The following is a 26,476-nucleotide window of genomic DNA, read 5'->3' as shown; positions in this document are numbered from 1 at the left end:
TTATTTCCCTCAAGTCTAGAGTATATAATCACCACTCATCAAGATGCCAGTGCAGCAGCTCTTCCTGCCCACGGGGATAAGCCACCATTTTACACCAACGACAACCCAAGAATTCTTTCTTGGTCATCCTCTCTGGACCTCACCCCACCAAACCTATCCTATATTTCAAAACCCCACCAACCCCTGGTTGGGTAGTCAAATTAAGGGTATGAAATTGGAGCAAGGCTGGAAAAGAGATATATTACCGGGGAAAGGGTATTCCAGATAAAATGGTTAAAAACAGAACTCTAAACAACAGAGGCAAGAAATAACAATTTGCATGGGCAGAGTTTATGTGTAATAAAATGTTTATATTTGCAACATAAATAGGAAACAGTGAAATTTCAGCAGCTTCCGGTGCTGGCTTGAGGAAGGGGAATTTTAAGGCTCTTTTAAGCCTTAGTGACTCATTAAGAGAGAGTGGTTTAAAGTAGAAATGTAACACAATGTAAGGAGGGTATGTGTGTGGTTTTTGTTTGTTTTGCAGATTTATTTGTGATGTTAATATACACGAGAATGTGTAGAGCATGTAAGGAGGAAGACAAGATGAAAACCAAACTGAGGAAGTGTCAGACCAGCAAGCAGCATTGGAACTCTGACTATTTTTCTTTTCTTTTTTTTTTTTTTTTAAAGATTTTATTTATTTATTTGACAGAGAGAGATCACAAGCAGACAGAGGCAGGCAGAGAGAGAGAGAGGGAAGCAGGCTCCTGCTGAGCAGAGAGCCCGATGCGGGCCTCGATCTCAGGACCCTGAGATCATGACCTGAGCCGAAGGCAGCGGCTTAACCCACTGAGCCACGCAGGCGCCCACTTTGACTATTTTTCAAATTCTGACTCCCCCCCTGTCAAGATGCTTGTTTCAGTCTGGTGAACAGCTGACCTTCACTCAGATTATAGCTCAAAGACAACACATTCAGAAAGAAAGGTCTTCCCTGATGAGTCTTTTCCAGACATAAACTCTCCTCTTCACCTGATTCATTGCCTCATCCTGTCTTTTTGCTTTTTTACCTCATGACCCTCATCACTGTGTGAAATTCTCTTAGTTCTATAATTTCTAATGTATTGTCTATTTTATCACTAGAATATGAGGTTTATGAAGAAATTTAACAGGCCCCCAAATGGAGTCACTTTTCCGAAGTTCCACTAGAATTTAATAGCTAACCTAATTTCACCTCACTGGACAGTGGAATTTTCCCAAAAGATCACTCTGGAATGTCCTGATGATCTGCATTAGTGAGGTAGTCTGCAAGACAAGACCCCGTTCTATTCCCCCAAGGGAAGGTGACCTTGCCCAATACATTTTTTCTTTTCTTTAGCTAAAACTTCCTTGTCCACCACTTTCAGTTCTACCTACAAAAGCCTTCTACTATTAGTACAGCTTTTCAGAATTCCATTCTCTTTGGTAGATGGGATACTGCTTGATTAATGAATCACTGAATAAAGCCAATTAGATTTTCAGACTTACTGTACTGAATTTTGTGGGTTTTTTTTAAGATTTTATTTATTTATTTGACAGATCACAAGTAGGCAAAGAGGCAGGCAGAGAGAAAGGAGGAAGCAGCCCCCCCGCTGAGCAGAGAGCCCCATGCGGGGCTCCATCCCAGGACCCTGAGATCATGACCTGAGCTGAAGGCAGAGGCCTTAACCCACTGAGCCACCGAGGTGCCCCTGAATTTTGTTTTTTAACATTTGTCTATCTCCTGTTCACTGCTACAATCTCAGTGCCTAGGATACCACTTTTTAATTTTTATTTTTTTAATAACAGTATAAATGATAAGGGTGAAGTAACTTGAGATGAAAGGAACCACAGGACTATAAGTAGATGTTGAACACAGAAGTAGATCTTTATCTGCCACCCAAACATGTTTAAAAAAGAAAAAAAATTTGCAGAATCACTAAGACTAACAAACATTTCAGTACTTGTTACCCAAATGCTAGTTGAATGAATGTGAAAAGACAGAGGGAATATACTGTTATATTTTTGTATTTTATAAACCTGGAATTCTGTTTTCCAGTGTATTTTAAGCCTCCCAACGTTCACATTTTTAATAAAATTCTAACCCAGATCTACCTTTCAATTTCCAAAAAAGTTAGTAAAATGAAAGGAAAAATATTTTAATAGGTTGAACATGTTCAGAGACATAAATGTTGCTAAAATATATGATACTAACATTTTGCTTGCCATTAAAGTTTACAATATTGTTGTTCTCATCACGTGGCGAGGACAAAAAGCCCCAGTTCTCTGTCATTTTTTGCCACTAGAACATGGAGAGGACTGCAAGGAAATACAAAAGCTCAACTAATGAGGATAAATGTTTCCCCATGACTACAATGTAATAAGAAAAGAAACTTGAAAGACGCAATTCTTTTTTATGATTAACTACCCTGGAGATAATTGTAAATTAAGACAATCATTTACAAAACAGATTACCATCTTAGGTTTTAAAATACAATGAATTCAATATGCTGTCAAATTTGAGGGAAAAAACCTCCAATATTCAGTATTTTTAATAATTATATTTAAGAACAAAGTATCTTATTACTGCTTTAGTTCCTCAAAAATTTCCAATTTATTGAAATTTTGATTTTTCAAAATTCCCCTTGATAGGAAATTGTTCCATGTGAAAATGCTGTTCCTTAAAAGGAAAAAAAAGAATGAAAAAGAAATGTAAAAAATGTTTAAAATGTTCATATGATAGAATGATATCCAGTACTTAAATTATTAAGTAAAAAACATTAATTTATGAAACTCCTTCAGGCCCCTGGGCCAACTTAGTCATATTTAAACTTTAGCATATACCCTTAGCTCATATGATTAACTAACCACTCTTTGTATATCAATAGATCATGCATTCTTTGCTAGAAAGAGCAGAGCACTTCTGCACATTGCAAAACGGAAACCAGACCCCCTTGCACAACCTCTGAGCACTGGGAAAACCTCTCTATACCTGGTACCATTGAGTCTGTACATATTCAAGAAATACTACAGAGCACCGCATCCCCTTCACTGATTAATGGCCCTAAACCCCTTTAAAAATCCCTGGCCCAGGCAGAAACCTTGAAGTTGGCCTTTCCCTTTCGACAAGAGTACACCTTCTCCCCAGATGATCAGCCTCCTAAATAAAGCTCATATTCCTCTCCAATCACACTTTCAAGTTTTGGCCTTTCCAGAGATGCTGCTGAACTTGGGTTTTGATGACAAATTTTGGTGAGCCAGCATCCCTGTGGCAGAATCCCTGGGAATCCCAAGGCAGAGTGGTTTGCTGTGGCAGTGCCAGGGCTCATCTGTCATTGGGTGGATGAAGTCGTTGGCCACTGCAGCATGCTAGGGTTTACTAGTTTGTTTGCAGAGCTAGAACGCTGGATGACATGGATTAGCAGCTCAGGGCTAGTTGGCCTTGGGAGAAAGCCAGAGGGAAAGGGCCCACAGCTTCTGAAATTGTTTCTGTCTTGGGGAAACTCTGGGCTGATTCCCAACTGCAGCTAACTACCAGTTTTGCTTTTTGGTTTGACTGAAGAGGAAAGGAGCATTTGGGACAAGCTGATGAGCTTCTGGACTAGGTAAGTCCATTGGAGTACACACTGTTGCAAGTTTCTCATTTGTGAAGTACCGTGTGGTTTTGTTTCATTGCCTATGCTTTTCCCATTAGGAAGGCACGGCTTTGGAGAGAAACTAAAAGGGACTTAAAAACCATGGGTTTATTTGGATTTGGAACAAATCTGTTTTGGTGTATATGTGTGGGTTGTATTGTGCTAAATTTGTGTATGATGGGAATTCCCCACCAAAGAGTCTACTGGGCTGAATTCTCAGTAAGTGGAAGGAATACAGCCAGAAATCCATGATTAAAAGATGATTTTTATTTTAACACCATCTTGCCATGTATGTTAAGCTTAGAGGAATGATGGCCACCAAACGGCTCTCTTCAATTTTTACCTCCAATTTGGTTGTCTCTAGATAGGGGGTTTTGCTCTCTTAGCTTATCTAGGAAGACATTTGGTTCTGTGAGTGAAACCCCCACTTTTTGGGGAGGAACAAATGCTATCATTGTTTCTCCTATGATCTTTTTGAGCTTTTGCCTAGGAAATGGGAGTGACTCCTACCATTTCTAAAGAAAGTCTATTAAGACCATAGTTTTGATAAATGGCACAGAGAGCTTAAGAGCAATCAGAAAGAAAACAAAAACAAAAAACTGGTTTTACAGAGAGAGGCAAAGACAAGGGAGTATTAGTCCAAATTTTGAATCGGCCTCCAGGCTTTCAGGCAACATTAACCTTTGCCTCCACCTTCTCTGGCTTCTGCACCACCATGGAAGTGACTCACATGGCCGGCTCCTATACCATCCTTAAGGCCTCAGGTGCCATTGACTTCTGTTTCCCCTAGCCTCATTATCGAGGAACAAAGAGCCCCCCAAACTACAACCTTATGAGGTTCAAACTGGAGTACCTCCCAAATCAACAGGGGTTTCCCTGGACTTAAACCACCCACTTCAGATTTCCCCACAGGTAAAAATTCCCAGTGCAGAACACATTGATCGACATTTTAGTCAACACAGGTATAACATATTTGATATTAAGGCTAATTCAGAGTTACTGGTTTAATTAAAACAGATATGTTACTGAGGTTATCAACACTGAATATGGTACAGCTAATCAGCTTTGTGGTACCTGTGTTTATTAAATTCATGTTGTATCTGGTGCAGTTTGTCAACAAAGAGAGGATTTAAAATGATGGTTAAATTTCCCTGTCTCATACAGTTTTCTTGGGTAATTGTTAAGAACAAGCAGGCTGAATAAGGCTTATAGTTTTCAAAATCTTAATAACCTGAAACATCAAAGTTTTCCTAAATCAAATGATAAACTGGGTTAAGTTCAGCAGGTAATGAAGTCTTCTCCAAATAAGAATACTAAAGCACTCATTACTGAATGTAGGTTTGTCTGGTTTGGGCTTCTAATTCCAGAGAAACAGGATACTTGGGTCTATCACTAAACATGCTTTATTACTGTAGGTTGTACTCTGGGGGAAAAAAAGACAGCAACCATATTTCTAAAAATCTGAAAGTCTGAAAATGTATTCATAAATTTCTAGTCTAAAGAATTCTGCTATAACAGTTCACAATTGGTTACTGCTTAGCTTTCACTGGAGACTAAAGTATCTAAGAGTTAAAATTCTGATAAATGTAACTGAGATTGCTAGAAATGATAAGGTAAGCAACACTGAAGGCAAGAAAAGTAAGATGTGTTTTTGAAAAGATGTAAGGCATGGGAATACATTTTTGTTCAGGGGGAAAAAATAAAGTAATTTTGTCCTAAAATGAGACTGATTATTTAGAGAGAATAGGCTTAAGACACAATCTGAATGTAAAAAGAAAGTTGTAGAAAGTTTGTGAAGGAAAATATTTGGAAAAAAATTTTAAGTGTGTTCAGGACTAAGATTGGAATTAATGAGTTTTAAAGTACACTAGTATAAGATTGAAATTCTGCTTTTCTTTTTGTTAAAAAGGAAGTCTTCTTGGATTGCTGGTCTGCTCTTGTTAAGAAATTATAAACAAAGATTGTTTTCTTTCTTATATCTGTCCAGAGAACCCAAATTCTAAGTTTTTTTCTTTATCATGTCTTTGATTACTTAAGAGAACTGAAACTTCTCAATATTAAAGGCACTGACTTTTGTTAGCAACTATGTAATCTTCTGCAGAATCTTATAACCACCTTAGTTAATCAGATAATATTGAATTTTAAAATGATCTGTAATTTTATTTAGGCATGTACTTTATAACTTTCTGAGGTTTTCAACAAACTTTCCAAGATCTGAATTCGAAATAATTAAAATTTTCTGACAAATTAGGCTTGCTAAATTGGTATGTTAAGTTACCTGGGAAGCATTGTCAAACAAATGATGGTTAAGGCCTAGGTCATACTGTATGGCTAAATGCTGTAACTGTTCCAGAAAATACAGAAATTCCTAAAGTTTTAATATGTCCTCATGTAAGGTCATCACTTGACATTCTAATTATTGAAATGTTGCATGTCATAGAACTAACTGGATTTGTCAACTGCATTAAATGAACTCTCATCAGATCTTTAACTATGTCCATTTTTTATCTTTTGTCATTTATAGTTATTGTTCTGGTGCTCTTGAAGAATGTGTTTTGTCTTCAAGGAGATTCACAGAAAAGGACTTTCAAAAAATACACATTTCTGATATCTTTAGTTCATAAAACTAAACTGGGTAAGAATTTCCAGAACCTAAGGAAAAGCTGCACTCAAACAGAACAAAATTAGTAACTTGGAACTAAATGAGCTGAGGAAGATGATTACAGTTTTTATGACTTGTTTTTGAAACATTAGTGGTTCTTTAATGTTTGTTCTTCTAGATTACGGAAACTTTCTCTTAGGATATCTATGGTTTACAGAGTATATTTTATTTTCTCCCTACCTGAGCTCTCCAGAAATCAGAAACTCCCCATGAAGTACTCTTTCATGGCAATTATAATTATTTACATAAGTTCAATAAGATACTTATTGAATTCTTATTATAGGACACCATTGGAAACATTGGTTATATTACCAAGGCTTTGACTGTAATGTCACATTTGAGAGAGACAAACATAGACTCAGGTATGACCAGACAGCTTTAAGGAACAAAGGCTGACTTGGAGCCAACCTGGAGTGTACTATATCCATGGAGTTAGCTACAGACTTGCGGAAATAGCAGATGATTCCAGTTTCCTCACGAATGGGTAGAGGATACACTTGGCGATGCCTATATTCTCAAACAAGTCTTCTCCCACTTGCCAGTGATTCCTCATAATTAGGATATTGTTAAAGCTAGACATCAGGCAAAGAGGGCTTCTTGATATATTTTTCCCCCCTTGGCATATTTGTCCCAGTAGCCACCTCTATCTTAGCCAAGAATTTAACCAAACCCAGCATGCAGCAATCTATAGATCTGAAAAGTGGTCTGCCAAAACTGAAGAGCCCTAGATGTCTTGACAGCAGCTCAAAGAGGGACATGTGTTTTCAGTAAGACAAAATGTTGCATATTCACATTGCTCAAAAAATGTAATTGAAGCCATAAAAGATTTAAACAACCAAATCACTGCTACAGATGCCCTAGTTCTAGATCCTTTTAGCAGCTGGCTAGCTTCAATTCCTTCCGAATGGAAATATATCCTATTAAGCATTACTATATTTGTTATTTTCCTTCCCCTTGGTTGTTGTTTGACTTTTTGTATCTGTCAAGGAGGAAATTGCACTAGTCATACCGGCTTAGAGATGCCCTTACTTTTCCCTACGGTGGAAACACCAGAAACCAGATTCTCCCACACTGTGAAAATTTTCCACTCCAACTAAATTATCCCTCATCAGCAGGGAGTAGCTACAGAAAAAGGACCTTTGCTTCTAATCCCCTAGATATGAAATGATAAAACTGACAGTGAGGAACAGAAGCCACCTTGGCCCCTCTGGCAAACCTAGCAGTCTTTCAACTTTAACAAACACCCTCAGTTTGTGTGACTGATTAACAAATCTTTCTTTTATGTCTATAGATCACAAATGTTTCTGTAGAAAGAACACTACTCATCATGCAACAGAAACCAGACCACCTTGCACATGCCCCAGGCACTAAGGAACCAGACCCTTTCTATAGTTCCTGAGCACTGAGATAATGTGTATAGCTGGTACCACGTGTCTGCACAGAATCAAGAAATATTATAGACCACTGCATCCCCTTTTACTGATTGACTGCCCTACACGCCTTTAAATTCATAGGCAGGCAGAAATCTGGGAACTGGACTTTGGACAAGAGATCACTTTCTCCCCAGCTGACCAGCCTTCTAAAACTCATATTCCTTTCCAATCAACACTCTTTTTGAGTTTCGGCCTTTCTAGCCACAACAGTCAGCTAAACTTGGGTTTCAGTAACAATTAGAGTAGGGTAATGTCCATTATATTTGAAATGCCAAAATATATATGTTTTTGTACATGTGGTACATCTATAGATAATATAGATAATTTATATTTATAGATAATGGTTCAATGTTCATATATTTAATATACTAGAAAATCAAAATGGAGGAAAGCTTTTAAAAGAGTAGAAAATACATATACTCACACCAAGTAATTTTTGTGTATTTTTGTGATTCACATTAAGTTCTTTGTAGGTTCATATTTCTTATAGCTAAACGAGGAGTCATAACTGATACTCCCTCAAAGAAGAAAAGGTAATCCTTTCAGACTCAGAGTTTGTAGCAACTTTCCCATAAATTCAAAAAGACTCTTAAGAGGCACTTTTGGAACAATATTGAGTGCTTTTTGGACTCTAAAAAGTTGAAAAACACTATTTACAATTCTATATTAGTCTTTTCTTAAACTTAAAAAATTGAACAATTTATCAGTTTTTAGGTTATACTTTATAATGCAAGAAAATACTAAACCTGTTTATTTTTCTTTCTGAAAATTATTCTTAATATCAGACTGCACCTTAAGTAAATTTTCCTTTAAATTTGATGGATTAAATCCAAATCCATAATGAATTTATAAGCACAAAATTCATAAAATCATGACAAATCTTAAGTAATTCTGATATGTAAGAAAACGATGACTTTTAAGTACACAGAATTGTAAATTATACTCTTTTGTATAAATTGTCTCCACGGTGATTCAGCTTTATACATTTAAAATTCTAATTACCATTTTAACAATGTAGCATCACATGAGAGCAATTTCCTGGTACTCTTACCTCACAGAGCATGAGGTTAATGGTACATGTGGCTCTCTTTTAGGAAACTTTCTGTAATGCAATAATATCCTGAAAATTCCTATGCTTTGCTTCTTTGGTACAAAGTCAAACATTTATGGAACTGTTTTCTTTAGTTCTCTACACTACAAATTATTTTTAAAAATTTATGTCTTTATTTTGAAAACTAATAATCTAATAGTTTAATACCTTTTCTTGCTGAAATCATTCCTAGTTCTTTCACTAGAAGAAAATAAAAGCTAGTGAAAAGGAGAATTTTCAACCCCAAAATATGCCTCTTTGGCTTAAGGATATCTTGACCTGGCTATTTTTAATAAACTACAAACATAGGAAGGGTTCTTGAAAGTGAAGTAAAAGTTACCATTTGTTAGAGACATTTACTTTTATAGGCAAAATCTCCATTTGTAAGGGTGTGTCCCTCTCTATACTAGGGAGAGGAAGATGACCAAATGTCTGGAAACTCAGCAGTGTAGAAGGCATAGACCTAAACCTGCATAAAAACTTTACCCTTGTTTTTACTGTGTTCTTCCTGGTAATCTCTTATAACCTCCCATGAGCCCTAACATCCTTCTTTTGTCTTTAGCCGGAGATGGTATGTAAGGTGGTGGCCTGGCCATTTGGGGGAAATTAATCCATTTTGCTGGGTATCTCACATGTATATGGGAAGTGTGTTATAAAACTTGTTTTCCTCCCATTAATCTTTTATTATGGGGTGGTTTCAGGCAAGAACCTGGGAGGTTAGAGGAGAAATTATTTTCCTCTACAGTTTGATGACCCCTACAGGGATCTGTTGAGGCACCATACTTGCTCTGGAGTCTGCTGATAGGATCCTGGAAAAATGGCAGAAGTTGGCAAAGGGTAAGAATTCTTACAAGTCAGCTCTCCTGGGTATCTGTCTCTCTCTGAAGTGCCTGGTCAAGAGAGGAAGATTAAAAATTCTTATCCCTTCTTTTCCTAATTTGGATTAAAAGGAGAAAATATTTGTGTGAACTAGTTCCTTATATATAGCATCTTTGGTAAAGATTCTTGTTATGAGTAATCTTGATTTCTGTTGATACTCTTTTCTTCCAGAGATGGCTATTGTTTTTACTTGTTTGTTTCTGGTGTCTGTCTTTGTGTCATTTGTCATAAAAAGAACACAGCCTAGATGAGATTTTCCTTTTGTCTTGTTCTAGGTCATAAGAGTTTTTGGCTTCATGACCAGTGAGAACATTCTTTGGTCTTTGTCAGCTCGAAAATGAATGTGTCCACATGCATCTGGCATACAACCCAAGAGGCAATGGATCCCAGAAGCAGTATTCTATTTGTCCAGCTCTGCCAGCTCTTAGGAGAGTTTATCATAAAGGATCCTGGTCCATAAGTGGCCTTTGTATTCTCAACCTTCATTGTCTCATTAGAGCTAGAAAAGTCCCATTCCAGTGTCATCATCTTGGTGTCACAGATTTAGAGAGTCTATGACTGGAGGCATCCCACATTTTCATTCTTATCACCTATGACAATAACACAAGTCTTTGCTTTCCAAGGCTAACTTCAAAAGTAAACTCTCTGGATCTCTTAAGAGCTTCGTCTTTGCATCTTCCTTTGGGATGCCTCTTGAAATCATTGTTAAAACATAAAAAGCCCTTATTGGTTTGAACTGCTATGGCGATTAATATAAGATCCTACTCATCAATGGTCAAATGATGGATACTTTGAAGTAAAAAACAAGCAAAAAACACACCAAAAAAACTTCTATATTTGAAAAAAAAAAATTAGAGAGTTCCTTTTCTACCGAATTGTTTTACTGGTTTCTATGGAAAAAACAAATTGAAAGGAAGACAAAAGAAGTATAAAGGTTTGTATTATGGACTCCCTTCACAAGATTAAAATATGAAATTGATTTGTTTTTGTTTTTGTTTTTTAACCTGCACTTTCATAATACTACCAAATTTAGAGAACAGAAAAATCAGAGGACATTCACAACCCCACTCACAGCAACCCTGCCTGGTGACTGAGATTCTTCCTTCCTGTGACTATACTATAGTTCTCAGACAAGCTGAAGGAATGTTACTCTGCCTGTTTCAAGGACATGTCAATGGGCTGTAAGTAGAAAGGAAATTTTTCTTTTGCTTTTGTTTCCCACATCACTCTGACTAGAAAGCAAAGTTTATGTTTTACCAAAACAATTTTCTGTACTTTGTCTTCATCAAATCTTTGCCTAAGAAAACTGAATCTTCTTAGTATTAAAAAGAACTAAGCTTTGCTCACAACTATGTATCCTTCTGTATTTACCTTTAAAAATGTTTGTCACTTTGGTTAAATATTGTTTCATAATGATCCATGATCCTATTTAGTCATGCACCCAAGCTTTTCTGTATTTTTGACAAATTTCCCCAAATCAAATTCTAAATGAAGTCCTCTCGACCTTTGAGATATTTCAGAAGGTCCTTGGAATATGTTAAGGAATCATTCTCCTTGGAAAAAGAGATCTTAAGCTAGTTACTCTTATTTGTACTGTTAAGTTATATAGGAAGCATTGCCAAATTAATGATGCTAAACCTTCTTAGCTTCTATCTGAATGGATATATGTTGTTAATATTAGTGTTCCTGAAGTTCTATAAAATGTCTAGAAATTTGGTATGTTCTGGTATAAAGTTTTCATTTGTAATTATAGTTATTATCTTGAAAAGCATGTCATAGGAATAACCATAATTCTTTGTCAATTATGTTGCCATGAACTCTCATCAGAACTTAACCCATAGCTATTTTTTTTTTTAATTTTTTATTTTTTATAAACATATATTTTTATCCCCAGGGGTACAGGTCTGTGAATCACCAGGTTTACACACTTCACAGCACTCACCAAAGCACATACCCTCCCCAATGTCCATAATCCCACCCCCTTCTCCCAAACCCCCTCCCCCCAGCAACCCTCAGTTTGTTTTGTGAGATTAAGAGTCACTTATGGTTTGTCTCCCTCCCAATCCCATCTTGTTTCATTGATTCTTCTCCTACCCACTTAAGCCCCCATGTTGCATCACCACTTCCTCATATCAGGGAGATCATATGATAGTTGTCTTTCTCTGCTTGACTTATTTCGCTAAGCATGATACGCTCTAGTTCCATCCATGTTGTCGCAAAAGGCAAGATTTCATTTCTTTTGATGGCTGCATAGTATTCCATTGTGTATATATACCACATCTTCTTGATCCATTCATCTGTTGATGGACATCTAGGTTCTTTCCATAGTTTGGCTATTGTGGACATTGCTGCTATAAACATTCGGGTACACGTGCCCCTTTGGATCACTACATTTGTATCTTTAGGGTAAATACCCAATAGTGTAATTGCTGGGTCATAGGGCAGTTCTATTTTCAACATTTTGAGGAACCTCCATGCTGTTTTCCAGAGTGGCTGCACCAGCTTGCATTCCCACCAACAGTGTAGGAGGGTTCCCCTTTCTCCGCATCCTCGCCAGCATCTGTCATTTCCTGACTTGTTGCTTTTAGCCATTCTGACTGGTGTGAGGTGATATCTCATTGTGGTTTTGATTTGTATTTCCCTGATGCCAAGTGATATGGAGCACTTTTTCATGTGTCTGTTGGCCATCTGGATGTCTTCTTTGCAGAAATGTCTGTTCATGTCCTCTGCCCATTTCTTGATTGGATTATTTGTTCTTTGGGTGTTGAGTTTGCTAAGTTCTTTATAGATTCTGGACACTAGTCCTTTATCTGATATGTCGTTTGCAAATATCTTCTCCCATTCTGTCAGTTGTCTTTTGATTTTGTTCACTGTTTCCTTTGCTGTGCAAAAGCTTTTGATCTTGATGAAATCCCAATAGTTCATTTTTGCCCTTGCTTCCCTTGCCTTTGGCGTTGTTCCTAGGAAGATGTTGCTGCGGCAGAGGTCGAAGAGGTTGCTGCCTGTGTTCTCCTCAAGGATTTTGATGGATTCCTTTCGCACATTGAGGTCCTTCATCCATTTTGAGTCTATTTTTGTGTGTGGTGTAAGGAAATGGTCCAATTTCATTTTTCTGCATGTGGCTGTCCAATTTTCCCAGCACCATTTATTGAAGAGGCTGTCTTTTTTCCATTGGACATTCTTTCCTGCTTTGTCGAAGATTAGTTGACTGTAGAGTTGAGGGTCTATTTCTGGGCTCTCTATTCTGTTCCATTGATCTATGTGTCTGTTTTTGTGCCAGTACCATGCTGTCTTGAGGATGACAGCTTTGGAATAGAGCTGGAAGTCCGGAATTGTGATGCCACCAACGTTGGCTTTCTTTTTCAATATCCCTTTGGCTATTCGAGGTCTTTTCTGGTTCCATATAAATTTTAGAATTATTTGTTCCATTTCTTTGAAAAAGATGGATGGTACTTTGATAGGAACCAACCCATAGCTATTTTTAAGTGTTTCTGTCATTTACAGATAATTATTGTTTTATTCTAATGCTTTTACAAAGTGCTTAGTTCTTAAGAATTAATAATCCTTAATCCTTTTGAAGAAAAGGACTCTGACAGGGGTGCCTGGATGGCTCAGTTGGTTAAGTATCTGCCTTTGGCTCAGGTCATGATCCTGGAGTCCTGGGATGGAGCCCCATGTCTGACGGGAATCTGCTTCTCTCTCCACCCCTCCCCCTGCTAGTGCTCTAACAAAAAAATAAAATCTTAAGAAAAAAAAAAAGAATAGAAAAGAGAAGGACTCTAAAAGGTACTCTAGAATATAGATTTCTGATCATTTCAAGACCATAAAACTGAAGTAGGTAGAACCAACAGAAAACCAAGTAGAACAAGAATAACTTGGAGCTGAATAAACTCATGAAACTTAAAATACTTATGACTTGGTTTGAAATATTGTGATTCTTTAAGTTTTGCTTTTTCCAGATTTAAAGAAACTTTTATCTTTTCCATTAAGCTAAGTATGAATTACAGCAATTTGGTAAAGTATGCTTTTGTGAACAAAGATGAAACAATTACATTTTCTCCCTATCTGATCCCTCTAGAATTTGAAACTCTTAGTTATTATTCTTATTTTCATGGCAAAGTATTTATAGGCATAAGTTTAAGCAGAATCTGTTCTAAGAATGTGCTTCTACAACTAGACACATCGGTTATATTACTAAAGCTTTGACTGGAATGTCATTTTGAGAATATGCATAGAATTAAACATAACCAGACAGCTTCATGCAACTAAGTTTCACTTTATGGAGCCAATAAAACTCCTTGGAAAAGCAGGTTGGTACCTTGCTTACAGGGATCCCAGCAGTCTTAACCAAAAACCTTAGGCTATCTCTGGGACCTCAAGAAGTGAGAAATTAACCAAATTAACCAAAGTCTCTGAGTACTGCATGCAAAGTCTGATGGTAAGTCTTTGGTTTGGCTTCATAACCTCAAGGCAGGCTTTAAAAGTTCAATCTAAAATTCCCTGCAAAAGTTCCAGCAAAGCAGATCTAAAAAGAACTAATATATTCAATCACAATTCTTCCCACACTTATGTAAATAATAAAGTCAAGTTTAGTAAGACTAAACTTATTTTGCAAACAAATTAGTCCTACTGTGATTATCTTTGGCAAAAATGAGGGTGACTATAGAAAAAATTATGTTTCAGTAGTACACCGTTGTGGATAGTAGAGGCTGGCCTAGTTTTACTGTCTTAGGAATTTTGTTTTCTACCTGCAAACTGGACTGGATCCTGAATTCTAACAGTTTGCTCAAATATCTCACTATAACTCTTCAAACTATTTTCCAGCTTTCCCCTACCATTCTAACTTGAAATGACTGAGAAGAAAAACTGCCCTTCTCCCAAAGCTCTGCAAACTGAATGTAAACAACTTGACATAAACTTAAGAGAAATCACCACAACAGCTCATATAGACAACCTCTGTCCCTGCTGATATGTCAGCCACTCAAAGTTCACCAATACCTGACAACATCACAGACACTCAAACTTTGAAAGATGATTTGAACCCGACATATAGTAATCTCCATTGGCTGCCCTGGTCTCACACACTGGGTTATAGTGTGTGCTACCTGTTAAACTTGTTTATCTTTTTTTATAGAAACGCGTCTTATTAAATACCTGACTGCTAGCACAATACAGGACTCACTTTGGGAGCCCACCTACAAGACCACCTCCTAAAATGAGACAGAGCAGTTTAATTAAACTGACCTATTCTCAGGACTCAGACATGGGTTCAGTGGAATCATGGAACAATCTATCAGCTCAGGTTCTGGACTGTAAAACTTCTTGGGGAACTTTCAAGGTGAAATTGAAGGGAAGTACAATATGCTTTGGTATAACTTGAACTGGTAATTCTTAAGAGGCTGCAGATACAAGGATAGCTCTCAAGTAGAAGCATAAGTTACCCTTTTGTAGAGGTCATTTATACTTATAAGGGAAATCCCCATTTGAGAGGGTGTCTCTCTTTCTGTGCTAGAAAAAGTAGATGGCCAAAATCTCTAGAAACTCTAATCAAGAGAGAAGGCACAGACTTAAATTGCATAATAACCTCACTCTTGTTCACTGTGTTCTTCTTGATAACCTTCCACAGCTGGCCTCTCCAACCCCCAACACCTTTCTTTCGTCTCTACCTGGAGATGGTATTTAAGGTGATAACTGGGGCCACTTCAAAAGTCAGCTTAATTTTCCTAGGTATCTCCTGCATATATAGGAGGTATATATATTACCAAACTTCTGTTTTTCTCCTGTTAATCTCTCTTTTATCACAGAGGTCTCAGTCAGGAAATGAGAGGGATGGAGGAAAAATTACTCCTTCCCCCCAGCTCTAGCTCCCCCCAACCCCAACATACACACTGGATATTCTCAAGTCCCAAAGCATGAGTCAAGTGCTTGAGAAGCTTTTTGATGGAGCAAGACCATTATGATGGCTAATGATCTTTACAGATATTATCCTTTTGTGCCGCTAAATCAAGTACAAGTAGGAGGGTTGTCAGAGAATAGTAAATCTCACAAGAAAACTAAAGGAAAAAATAAATTAAATCTGATAGCCTAATGACACAAAGGCTCAACTGTATGAAAAAACAGAGTAGCCATCAGGTGGTATAGTAAAAAAAACACCCCAAAACCCAACACTTGTCATACCTATGGAATGGCAAAATCTGTCATTACTGTTTCAGTTTAGAATATATAGTTTCACAATTTCTGCATATTGAAAAAGTAGTATTTCTATATATATAAAATCAAAGTGATTTTTACTTTTAAAAGAAAATACCGTAATATTAATTTATCCTAATAAAGTTAGGTAACAAATAGTTGTATAAATATGATTCAATATTAAAATGCAAATAACCATTTTAAACACTGTATTAGTGTACAGCAGGATTTCTGTAAATTATTATATACACGCAAAGTTAATACATTTGCATCTAATCTTAACTTCTATAATAAGTACAAATATTCAATAAAAGTAGATTCTGTTTTGCACCTATATCATGTGTTTGTGTCTGTGTTCAGAGACTGTGTGTTTTGATGGATGTCTGTGTATGTGTGCATGTGTACACAGTTTCAATACATTTGCATATATTTAAATAGTAAATAATAAATTTGCTTATCCAGATTTTTCTTGAATGTAGACCACATTAAAGGAAAGCACTACTTTTCTTAGACATGAATTAATATAACTCAACAAAGATATATGTTGACCAAGTATCTGAGCAAAGTTTTAGAACTTAAATTAATATAAATTACATTATCAAATGATCTATCACAATCCCTAACTTAGGAAATAAAGTTGGGGCTGAACCTGTTAAACCCCTAGGGCCTGCCTGGGCCTGCTTAGCCAGAGTGACTCCATGTTGCCTAGGTAGCCATTTTGTTGCCTAGGTAGCCATTTTGTTGTTACCAAGTTGCCTAGGTAGCATCATCTTTTATCTTTAGCTGGAGGTTGTGTTTAAGATGGTGATGTGGACCATTTCAGGGAGTTATTCAGTTTTCCTGGGTATTTCCCATTTGTATAGGAGGTATACATGTCACTAAGCTTGTTTTTCTCCTGTTTGTTTTTACAGATAGGTCTCATCCAAGAACCTAGAAGAGTAGAGGGAAAGTTATTTTTCCTCCCCACATAAGATATATAAAATTTGTATTTCTGTGTGTTCTTTTATTGTTTCATTTTGATGAATATTTTTACAATTACAAGCACTTTTTTTTAAAATATCTATCCTTGCTATTTTCCCCAAAGGATTTCAACTATGGATTCTCTTAACAAAAGGGTTATCAGTTAAGTCATACTGATTCTATGCAGTCAGAGCTGAAATAAAGATTTGGAGGCATTCCAGGAATGATCTACCTCCCAGATAAAAATTCAGGATTTTAGAAAAAAATCATTTAATGTAATATTATAAAGAAAACTGCATGTTGGAACTTATGTTTTAGAATTACTGGTTATCTTTGCTGATTTTCATTTAATGCTTTGTTCTAAAAGGCACAGAGGGGCCAATTTGAAACATTTGTTAGATGTAACAAAATGATACAGAATAATGTAGAATAAAAATATGCACTTCTGTATTTGTTAATAAAACAATGAATACTGATTTGTTATAGGTCTTTAGGATTATAAAAATAACATGAGAGTCCTTTAGCCAATCTATTCATTTATTTTCTCACCAAGTAACTACTGAGTGCTTTTTACATTTGTTGGCTTTAGTGGCACACCTCTGATAAATGGAATGTGCTGATATACAATGAAGTCTAATTAGACATTTAAAAAGTATCTAAATTCAACTCTGCCTGAGTTGGGAGAAGAGTGGTACAGGGAGAAGAGAAGGTAGACAGAGCCTATGCAAAAAAAAGAGAGAGGAAAAGTGAATACAATTTACATGGTGTGGCTGATAGGACCTAGCTTTCTTCTCAGTGCTTCTGCTAAGTGGGTATGACAGAAGGAGCCTGAGTAGGCTGTTTCCACAGGTGGTCTGTGTTCCCCTAGTGTGAATCTCTTGATGTCTAGGGTATAATGGTACAGAATGCATTTTTTCATACTACATGGCTTGCAACTGAAGCCAACTACTTTCACCCAGCACTGCTGCAAAGATAAAGCAATTTTTTATTATTGACTGAGGGTCTTTGAGGGGGTATTCAAGGAGCATATCACAGAAATATTTCTGACTAAATGTGATTTTTACCTTGCCACCTTCAAGACTCAAATCTCACCTTCAGACCAGCCTAGATCACCCTGTTTAATTTTTTTTTTATCATACCCTTGACCCTCACCCCTACATTCACTATTACTTCCCTGTGCAATTTTTCCTTTTTATATTGCACCTAAAACTTTCTGACATATTATACGCTTTCCTTACATTCATTATTTATTATAAGTATGCTGTCAAAAAATGTAGGCTCCATGAGGAAATAGCTGTGGTTTGATTAAAGGATGTATCCTAAGTACCTAGGATGGAGCCTGGCTTCCATGGGGCACTTAGTATTTGTTGAATAAATGCAGGTATGGATTTTCAAAAGTGTTGCCCTTAAAACCTCCCCACAGGATAAGCTATGATTCTTCCGCTCAGTATTAATAAGCACTTGTGGCAGCTGATCATATATCTTGTGTTTTTAATTAGTGTTTTTGTCTGAAACTTATCCTTAATGTAATATGAAAAACTGTGGTTCAAAAGAAAACTTGGGATATATCAGTTTTTAAGCTTGATTTTTTAAAACTTATAAAAACAAACAGAAATAGGTGGTATAAGTAAATATAAACAAATGAAGAATATGGGGAGAAGGCACTCATCTGCTAAATGCTGGGGCACACTGACATGATCAGAAGTACTGAGCTTATGGAAAATAAGAGCAATGAATGGATCAAAAATAGATAGCTTTAAGAAACTATGGATTGGGGCGCCTGGGTGGCTCAGTGGGTTAAACCGCTGCCTTCGGCTCAGGTCATGATCTCAGGGTCCTGGGATCGAGTCCCGCATCGGGCTCTCTGCTCAGTGGGGAGCCTGCTTCCTCCTCTCTCTCTCTGCCTGCCTCTCTGCCTACTTGTGATCTCTCTCTCTGTGTCCAATAAATAAATAAAATATTAAAAAAAAAAGAAACTATGGATTATTAGTTACTGAACTAGAAAGCCTAATAGATAATTATTCAATTCTTACAATTAGCTTCAATCCATAGGCTGACATAACATAGTTGCATAGCACAATATACTCTCTTGCTCTATCTAATAGTTAATAAAACAATTATGGTAAAAACTAAGCATTCTTGGGGCACCTGGGTGGCTCAGTCAGTTAAGCATCTGCCTTTGGTTCAGGTCATAAATCCACAGTCCTGGGATCGAGCACCAAGTCAGGCTCCCTGCTCATTGGTGAGCCTGCTTCTCCCTCACCTCTCCACTTGTGCTCTCTCTCTCTCAAATAAATGAAACCTTTAAAACCAAACCAAAACCAAAACTAATCATTCTTACTCCTTACATGATGAACCATTCTCGTATTTGTTAGAATTCCTGTACACTATTAACTGTATTAGGAGGGCCTCCAAAATTAAATCTAAGTAGTATAAATTGAGAATACTGAGATAACTGCATTGAGTTTTTCCTTCAAAATATGTATCCATAATGCAACTAGTATTATTTTCCTAGCATATAAGTAGAAAACTTCATTTATAAAGCAAATTCCATCATTTGGAAACTATGTTAAAATCTGTGAAAAGTATATAGTGGTATGATCATACTTTTCTAAAGTGAGTTACACTTCACTCACACATGACTCAGACAAAATATATGTGTGATGCCACAACCCAGTTTTAAGTAGCCAAGTAAAACCATTAATGATATTAAGACTAATGTGCTTAATAATATTTGATAAAATAATAACATCAAAACTCTTAAAGAAATATGAACAAAAACTGCAAGTTCAATATTAATAAACACTTATTAAACATAAGTATAAAATATATGCTGATTAGAGGAAGACTCCTCTAGAGACTCTGATTGTTCTGAGTCAAGTTCAGGCACTAACTGAAAATTGGCACTTAACATAAATCAACTACATTTTTTAAATGTAACTTTCTGTAGAACACCAAAAAGAAGTTAAACAAAACAAAACAAAACAAACCTCTCCATACAGATGACTAGTTTTAAAAAAGTACTTGAATTTTTACCCTGTTAGAATATAAATCTTCACTGTATTTTGGTTTTTCATTCCCAACTATTTAAACCAAAAATGGGAGTTCAAGCTCCTGCAAATATTTTGAACTATTACATTCAAAAAATAATCACAGATAGCTTATATTCTGTCCTGAAGTATTTATTTATATAATTAATATAATCAGAAAATATTTACCTCTTAGTGTAATTTTGCAATTGGCAACATTGTTACTTGACTATATCTATTCATCTTTTGTCCTGTTTTAATAACTCAAATGACACCTAAGAAATTATTTTTGATCTTTCAATAAACTAAGCCATGTAGATAGAGGAAGGTAAAAGCGGTTCAATTGCCATTGATTGCAGAAGATACATTCATCACTTATTTAACAATGTCCCTCATCATCACAGGAACCATTGTATTTACAGGCCTTTGCTGAGACACTCTGAATTTATTTTTAAAATTTTTTTGTCCTATGCATTAGAAATCAAAGAAATCAAAACAAACCAAATCAAATCAAACCAAACACTAACATTAGTTTCAAGTCTCCTGGTATGTCTATTACAAGAATGAAGTAGTTTCTTATGTGAATCTTTGAATTTATTCACTGTAGTGGATTTTCAGAAATTTCTTTTAATATTTTCATTATAATTCATGTCTTTAAATATTTCCTATTTTAAGGAAATTTAAAAATATTCCCTATTTTAAGCAAAATGTATACTAACAACTATCTTCCCAAGAAAATTATATTAACAGACACTGGTAGTCTCTTCTATTCTGACATTTATATCATTGAAACATGATCCATACTGATCTCTAAGGAACAATTTGTGGCTCATATTGACAGATTTAGAAAGCAAACAAGAGAGTATAATGTACAAGATTTCTACAAGATTTTTCATATTTTCTCTGACAAATACTATTGCAAATTGTTAAGTTAGCTATTATACATATGTGAATATATATGAAAAAACAAAACAATGTCAGACTATTTCCTGTGAAAAATATGAGCAAATACTTTAAGTCAAAGGATAATCAATTATTCTTAGTGCATATGAGAAAGTGAAAAATTTATAGATACCGAAAAGTATAGAAACTATATCCCAGTCATAGAAAATAAAATACATTGTTGATGAGTCATATATTCTCAACAGTCACACAATTTATCACATTCAAAATGCTTCACCTATTTATAATTTGTTTTTCTTTAAATATTTCCTTCCCCAATGTTTTCTATACAAAATGCCCCAAAGTCTATGGTAACACTTATATCCAGTTAGTGCTATGAGGTTCTATACGCATATCTTTGGTAATTCCATTCTGATTCTGATGATTATATCTTAGAATCTATCACCAGGAAATGTAAAATATGAAACCTTTAGGACAGATTATTACTGTATGTTAATGACTATCTAAGTCCCACCAAACACCTATGCAAAGGGATCCTAAAGGATTCACGATCAACTAAATAAATAAATAAAAAAGAAAGGACTCACTATCAAGAAATTATTCTTAGCCTTAATGCAACCCATTAAAATACATTAAATTCTCACTGTCAGATATGAAAAGAAGCTAGGAACAATGAAGATTTAATAAGGATTACCTATGTTCATGGATCTATTTTATAAATTTTTATTTAAATGTTTAGAGAACTATGTAATATTAATAAAAGAAACTCACAGAAACAAGAACATAATGGGGCATCGAGAGGCAAATACATAAGACACAGTTTAGTTATTTCCCCACAGGTACCACTCATCTCTTAGCAACTATTTCTCACTGCAGTCACTAGTAATGCTATAGATCTCACATTCTATCTTTATATTCAATCCTTTAGAAATTTGGAACTGGGTCTCCCAACCACCATTTACTTATTGAGTAAAGTGGAATATTTGAGTCCTAATACATATGTATTTTCCTCTTTCCTTGTTGAAGAATGCATTACTTTTAATAATTAGACTTCCACAAACACCATATAGTAGTGAACAAGTGACTTCACTTTTCTGGAATTCAGTTAACTTATAATTTTGTTATGTTGGAATATGATTTAATGGAAACTATTAATTTATTAGTCTTCTTGGACAACTGGCTTGCAGATTTAAAAAGATACAGGTTGTTATTTGTAAAATACAGACTGAGTCTATAACCTAGGTACTGATATGCAAATAATATGTAACAAAAGACTTTAAAGAGGGAAAAAACCTCCTTCAAAAGAGATAAATATTAAAATACTTGTGGTAAATCCCCTTTGAACTTAGAAATCATTTCTATTTTAAAATATGAAACATTAATACCATTTAAATCATATATATAACACTGCTATTCAAGCAAGAACTACTGTAGTCACAATATTCAGGTCTAGAATATTTAGGTGTCTATAATAAACATAAAATGAATGTAGCAGAAAAATTCCAAAGAAAAGCAAGATTTTAATGTTGTTTTTAAATTAAAAAATATATAAATAGCTTAAAACAATTTGTGCTAGAATTCAAAACTTTAGTTTACCTCCTAACAGAGACAAGTAGTTTTATGTCAAATACAGCAACATAATTTGCAAGGAAACACAAAAGTAACATTTATATCTATGTTATTTAATTTAATGAGGACCTGCAGATAAACTTACATTTTATTATTATACACCTTCATAAAACAACTTAAAAACATCTCTTCTAATCTTACTTGTTAATAAAGTGCTAAAAATAATATTAATGTCTTTAAATAGAAGAGGGAATTCTGACAAAAGTTAGATGTAGGATGAAGAAGGTAATTTCTTTGTATTTTCATCAAAAGGAAGCTTAAAGTCATCAACTTAGGCAGAGTGAAAAACTCATAGCTTCATTTAAAAAAGATAGGAATTTAAATCAGTTATCCAAAATCATCCAGTGTTACTAGAAGCAATCTTGTATCAACACATGTTTTACAATCCTATTTTGACAATTCAACAAGTATTTCACACTAAGAAAAAAAAAATGCTAACTTTCAATTACTTTCTGCAGCTTGTACTGAGGCCCAAAAGCTAAAATAGTATTGTAAATTTCTCTGCACAGTTGTGTTTCCTTTTATGTATCAGAATGTAAAAATGATGTGCCTGGCCCTTGGTGATTGTGAACATAACTTGATTAAACTGTTAATAAATAAATTAGTACTTTCTTAAAAATAAATTGTTCTAGTATTCTAATATGTATCTTCCACATGTCTGCAAATTCACTAATGCAAAAGACTATATGAGGAATGTTAGCTTAAAAAAAAATAATAAGACATTGGTATGCTAGTCGGTGCCTGTAATTATCTTTTTCAGTTCCAGAAGGTATTTGGGGATTATTTAAGAGCAAAAGATGAATGGCGAGCCACTAAATCCTATTAAATCAATGCATGGACACAGCAGCAACAGAGGTAAATAAGCTGTGGAGGTCTGAATACCAATAAAGGAGATAAAAATGGTTTTATATAGCTACTTACATCATAGCCTAGAAGTTCAGTCTGTGTGGATTTATCTACTCTTGAAGCAAAAGCCTTCTGTAAATGCTGGACTTTTTCCTGCAGAATGGGGAAAAGAAAAAAAAAAACAAAAACATGTTGTTGGTAAGTCATGTGCTTCTACAATAATGTCCCTGCTTATTAAAATTTGATTACTGTACAATTCATGATTATCTGCGTGTATACTTTGCTCTGTTGGTACTTTGCATATCAGCTTAAATATTCATAACTTTAATTTTCTAGTCATAAGGACTCCACCTTTGGCATCTGTTAGTACAGAAACGACTGAGATCCAACCACAGTTGAACATTAGAGAGCCAGGATTGCTTACATACAAGACGAAATCCTTATGCATTTCTTGTTGGCTTTTTTTTTTTTTTGTATCTTTGTTTCATAAAATGAACTGATAGGATTTCATTGATCCAGTCTCAGAACATTTCCCTTTAAAATCCAGAACACAATACTACTCAGTAGATTCCATTTAGTTTCTTTTTAATTTCATTTTTTCCTTCTTAATCCTCTCTTGAAATCTCCACATTTAGGAATCTATATGAGATCTGACACTAATCAAATTCTGTCATAACTAGGTAAGGGAAGTAATACCTAAAGGAAGTTAAGGATTTCATATCTCAAATGCAAATGCTTTTATTCTGGTCTACTAATTTCACTGAGCTTCTGGTTGGAGACTTCTATTTCATTCCTAGATGTAACTTAAAAAAGGATCCTGAACTTAGTTATCATGCAGTATGACTACTGTGTGCCTGGCATATCTCAAAATACTGTACTTACATGATGGTACCTCATCTTGGGATTTTTACTACTATTACCACCATTTTTAAGAAGAATAATTTAATTTAGAAATCTTGACAAATTTCCAAGTAAGTTCATGTGATTCTACTAGATCCTGCTTTTACCTTAACTTGCTTTCTGAGGGTTGCTGGAGGGAAGGGGGTCAGGGGGTGGGTAACTGGGTGCTGAATATTAATGAGGGCATGGGATGTAATGAGTGCTGGGTAATAAATAAAGACTGATGAATCACAGGCTTGTACCTCTGAAACCAATAATATATGTTAATTAACTGATTTAAATAAATGTTAAAAAAAACAATCATTACAGGAAATTCTACACATCAATACATAAAGGCCACTAATATAACTTTTTAAAAAACGCTAATTTCTTCTGTTTTAAGTTTGAATGCTCAATAAAATAGTTGCATAATATGTTAATGATAAAAGTTGATTTAATTCATCTTTTTTCCCAAAATGAATGGTGGTCACCAAAATCCTCACTAAGAAGAACACTTTCCTACCTTCCCCTCCTCTACCTTCCCCTGCCCATCCCTCTCTCTTGCCCTTAATTCTGCCTGAGATTTGCAAGTAATCAGAGCTGTTTAACAAACTACATACATAATTTAGGCAAACATATTTACAGGGTTTATTGAAATACAGAAAAAAAACTGTTATGGACTATTAATGTCTCATACCTTCTAACTTCCCTATCACAAAACTTCTAGTGCTGCTATTCAGACCAAAATGAAATGGTGATTAGGTAATTCAGAAAGATGTCATGCAAGTGAGGTAAGATCTTAACTGTTGGAAAAGGATAAGTGAAAATGTGGCCACATTTTGCAAACTCAGTTTAAAATGAAAAGTAACAAGCTTTGTTTATTTAGACTTATGTTAGGCTGAGGAATAAGAGCAGGGAGAAGTAGTAATAAGCAAAGGAAGCAATCGAGTTTGCTATCATTGAAGGGTTGTTTAGAAAAATTTATCTGTTTTTGAAATAGGTTGGAGTAATAAGTACTGGAAAAGCAAGTCTTGTTATAAATCTCTAGACATACGAACATTTGCACCTGAATTAAGAGACTATGCACTAAAGCAAAAAGCAAGGAGGAAAGACAGCAAATGCTTCCATTATGCTTGGCTCACAGTTCTATTTTCAAGGGCTCCCAACCTGAAGATAGGAGTGGGAAGGATTGCTACACTCTGGTTCATTGGTCTGAGTTATAAGACTTAGATAATTCAATTTATGATAAACAAAAAAAATTCAAACAGCTCCAATAACCAACAGCCTAATCAAGGCAAAACAAACAAACCCTACATCAAGAATACTTTTAGAAGTTTTTTTTTTAATGATGGAATTCATTACTACTTCCGTTTGCAGACATTCTCACAGCAACAATTATGTCATATTTGAATTATCTGTTACTTATGCACTTGTATGCTATATTCAAATGTGCAGAGTAAAATATAAGTTTCTAATAGACTTAGGTATATATATTTAAGGATTAAATATTTTGTTTAGTATAACAGTAGGAAGAAAACATATTAAAGTTTATGATAAATTTCTGTAACATAAAATTAGAAGATTAAATAAAGTCTCTATAGCTGTTGGAAGATAATTCTCCATGGGTCTTTCGCATTTCTGTAAGACTGATACCTACTTATGAATTGATAATTTTTTAAAAAAGCTTTTATTTGTTTATTTGAGAGAGAGAAAGAGAGTGAGCACAAGCAGAGGGAGGGGCCTGCAGAGGGAGAGGAAGAAGCAGACTCCCTGCTGAGCAGGGAGCCCCCTGTGGGGCTCCATCCCAGGACCCTGAGATAATGACCTGGGCTAAAGGCAGACGTTTAACTGACTAAGCCACCCAGGCACCTAGGTACCCCTCTTTATGAATTGATAATTTTTTTTTTAAGATTTTATTTATTTATTTATTTATTTGACAGACGGAGATCACAATAGGCAGAGAAGCAGGCAGAGAGAGAAGAGGAAGCAGGCTCCCCGCTGAACAGACAGCCCGATGTGGGGCTTGATCCCAGGATCCTGGGATCATGACCTGAGCCGAAGACAGAGGCTTTAACCCACTGAGCCACTCAGGAACCCCTGAATTGATAAATTTAATATGAGATAAAAAGAATACTATAATCAAATAGAGAATATACCACAAAAATAGCTATTATTAGATGGTGAACTGGCTAATAATTATTTATATAAAAAGGAATATGTATCAGCTATATAAATATATATTTCAAAAGAACAGGAATCAAGCATCATATATTTTTAATTTCACACTGATTTGATATAATGAAAGTTTTTATTTAAATTACGGATTTCAGTATAGAGAAACAGAT

At 35.3% G+C, this 26,476-nt stretch overlaps 1 protein-coding gene across 4 annotated transcripts in view; it reads right to left on the bottom strand.

Moving 5' to 3' along the window:
* CCSER1 (coiled-coil serine rich protein 1) overlaps positions 1-26,476 on the bottom strand; it is a 1,384,598-nt gene that overhangs the window by 635,333 nt on the left and 722,789 nt on the right. For all 4 annotated transcript variants that reach the window (XM_032332893.1, XM_032332895.1, XM_032332896.1 and 1 more), the window contains exon 9: positions 23,328-23,405. In XM_032332893.1, coding sequence (XP_032188784.1) covers positions 23,328-23,405 — 78 coding nt within the window. The remainder of the gene's footprint in view (positions 1-23,327; positions 23,406-26,476) is intronic.

Source organism: Mustela erminea, chromosome 2 (genome assembly GCF_009829155.1).
Source record: "Mustela erminea isolate mMusErm1 chromosome 2, mMusErm1.Pri, whole genome shotgun sequence".
NCBI classification, from domain to species: Eukaryota; Metazoa; Chordata; class Mammalia; order Carnivora; family Mustelidae; genus Mustela; species Mustela erminea.
The sequence above is the reverse complement of the archived record's forward strand: the minus strand, read 5'-3'. Positions and strand labels throughout refer to the sequence as shown.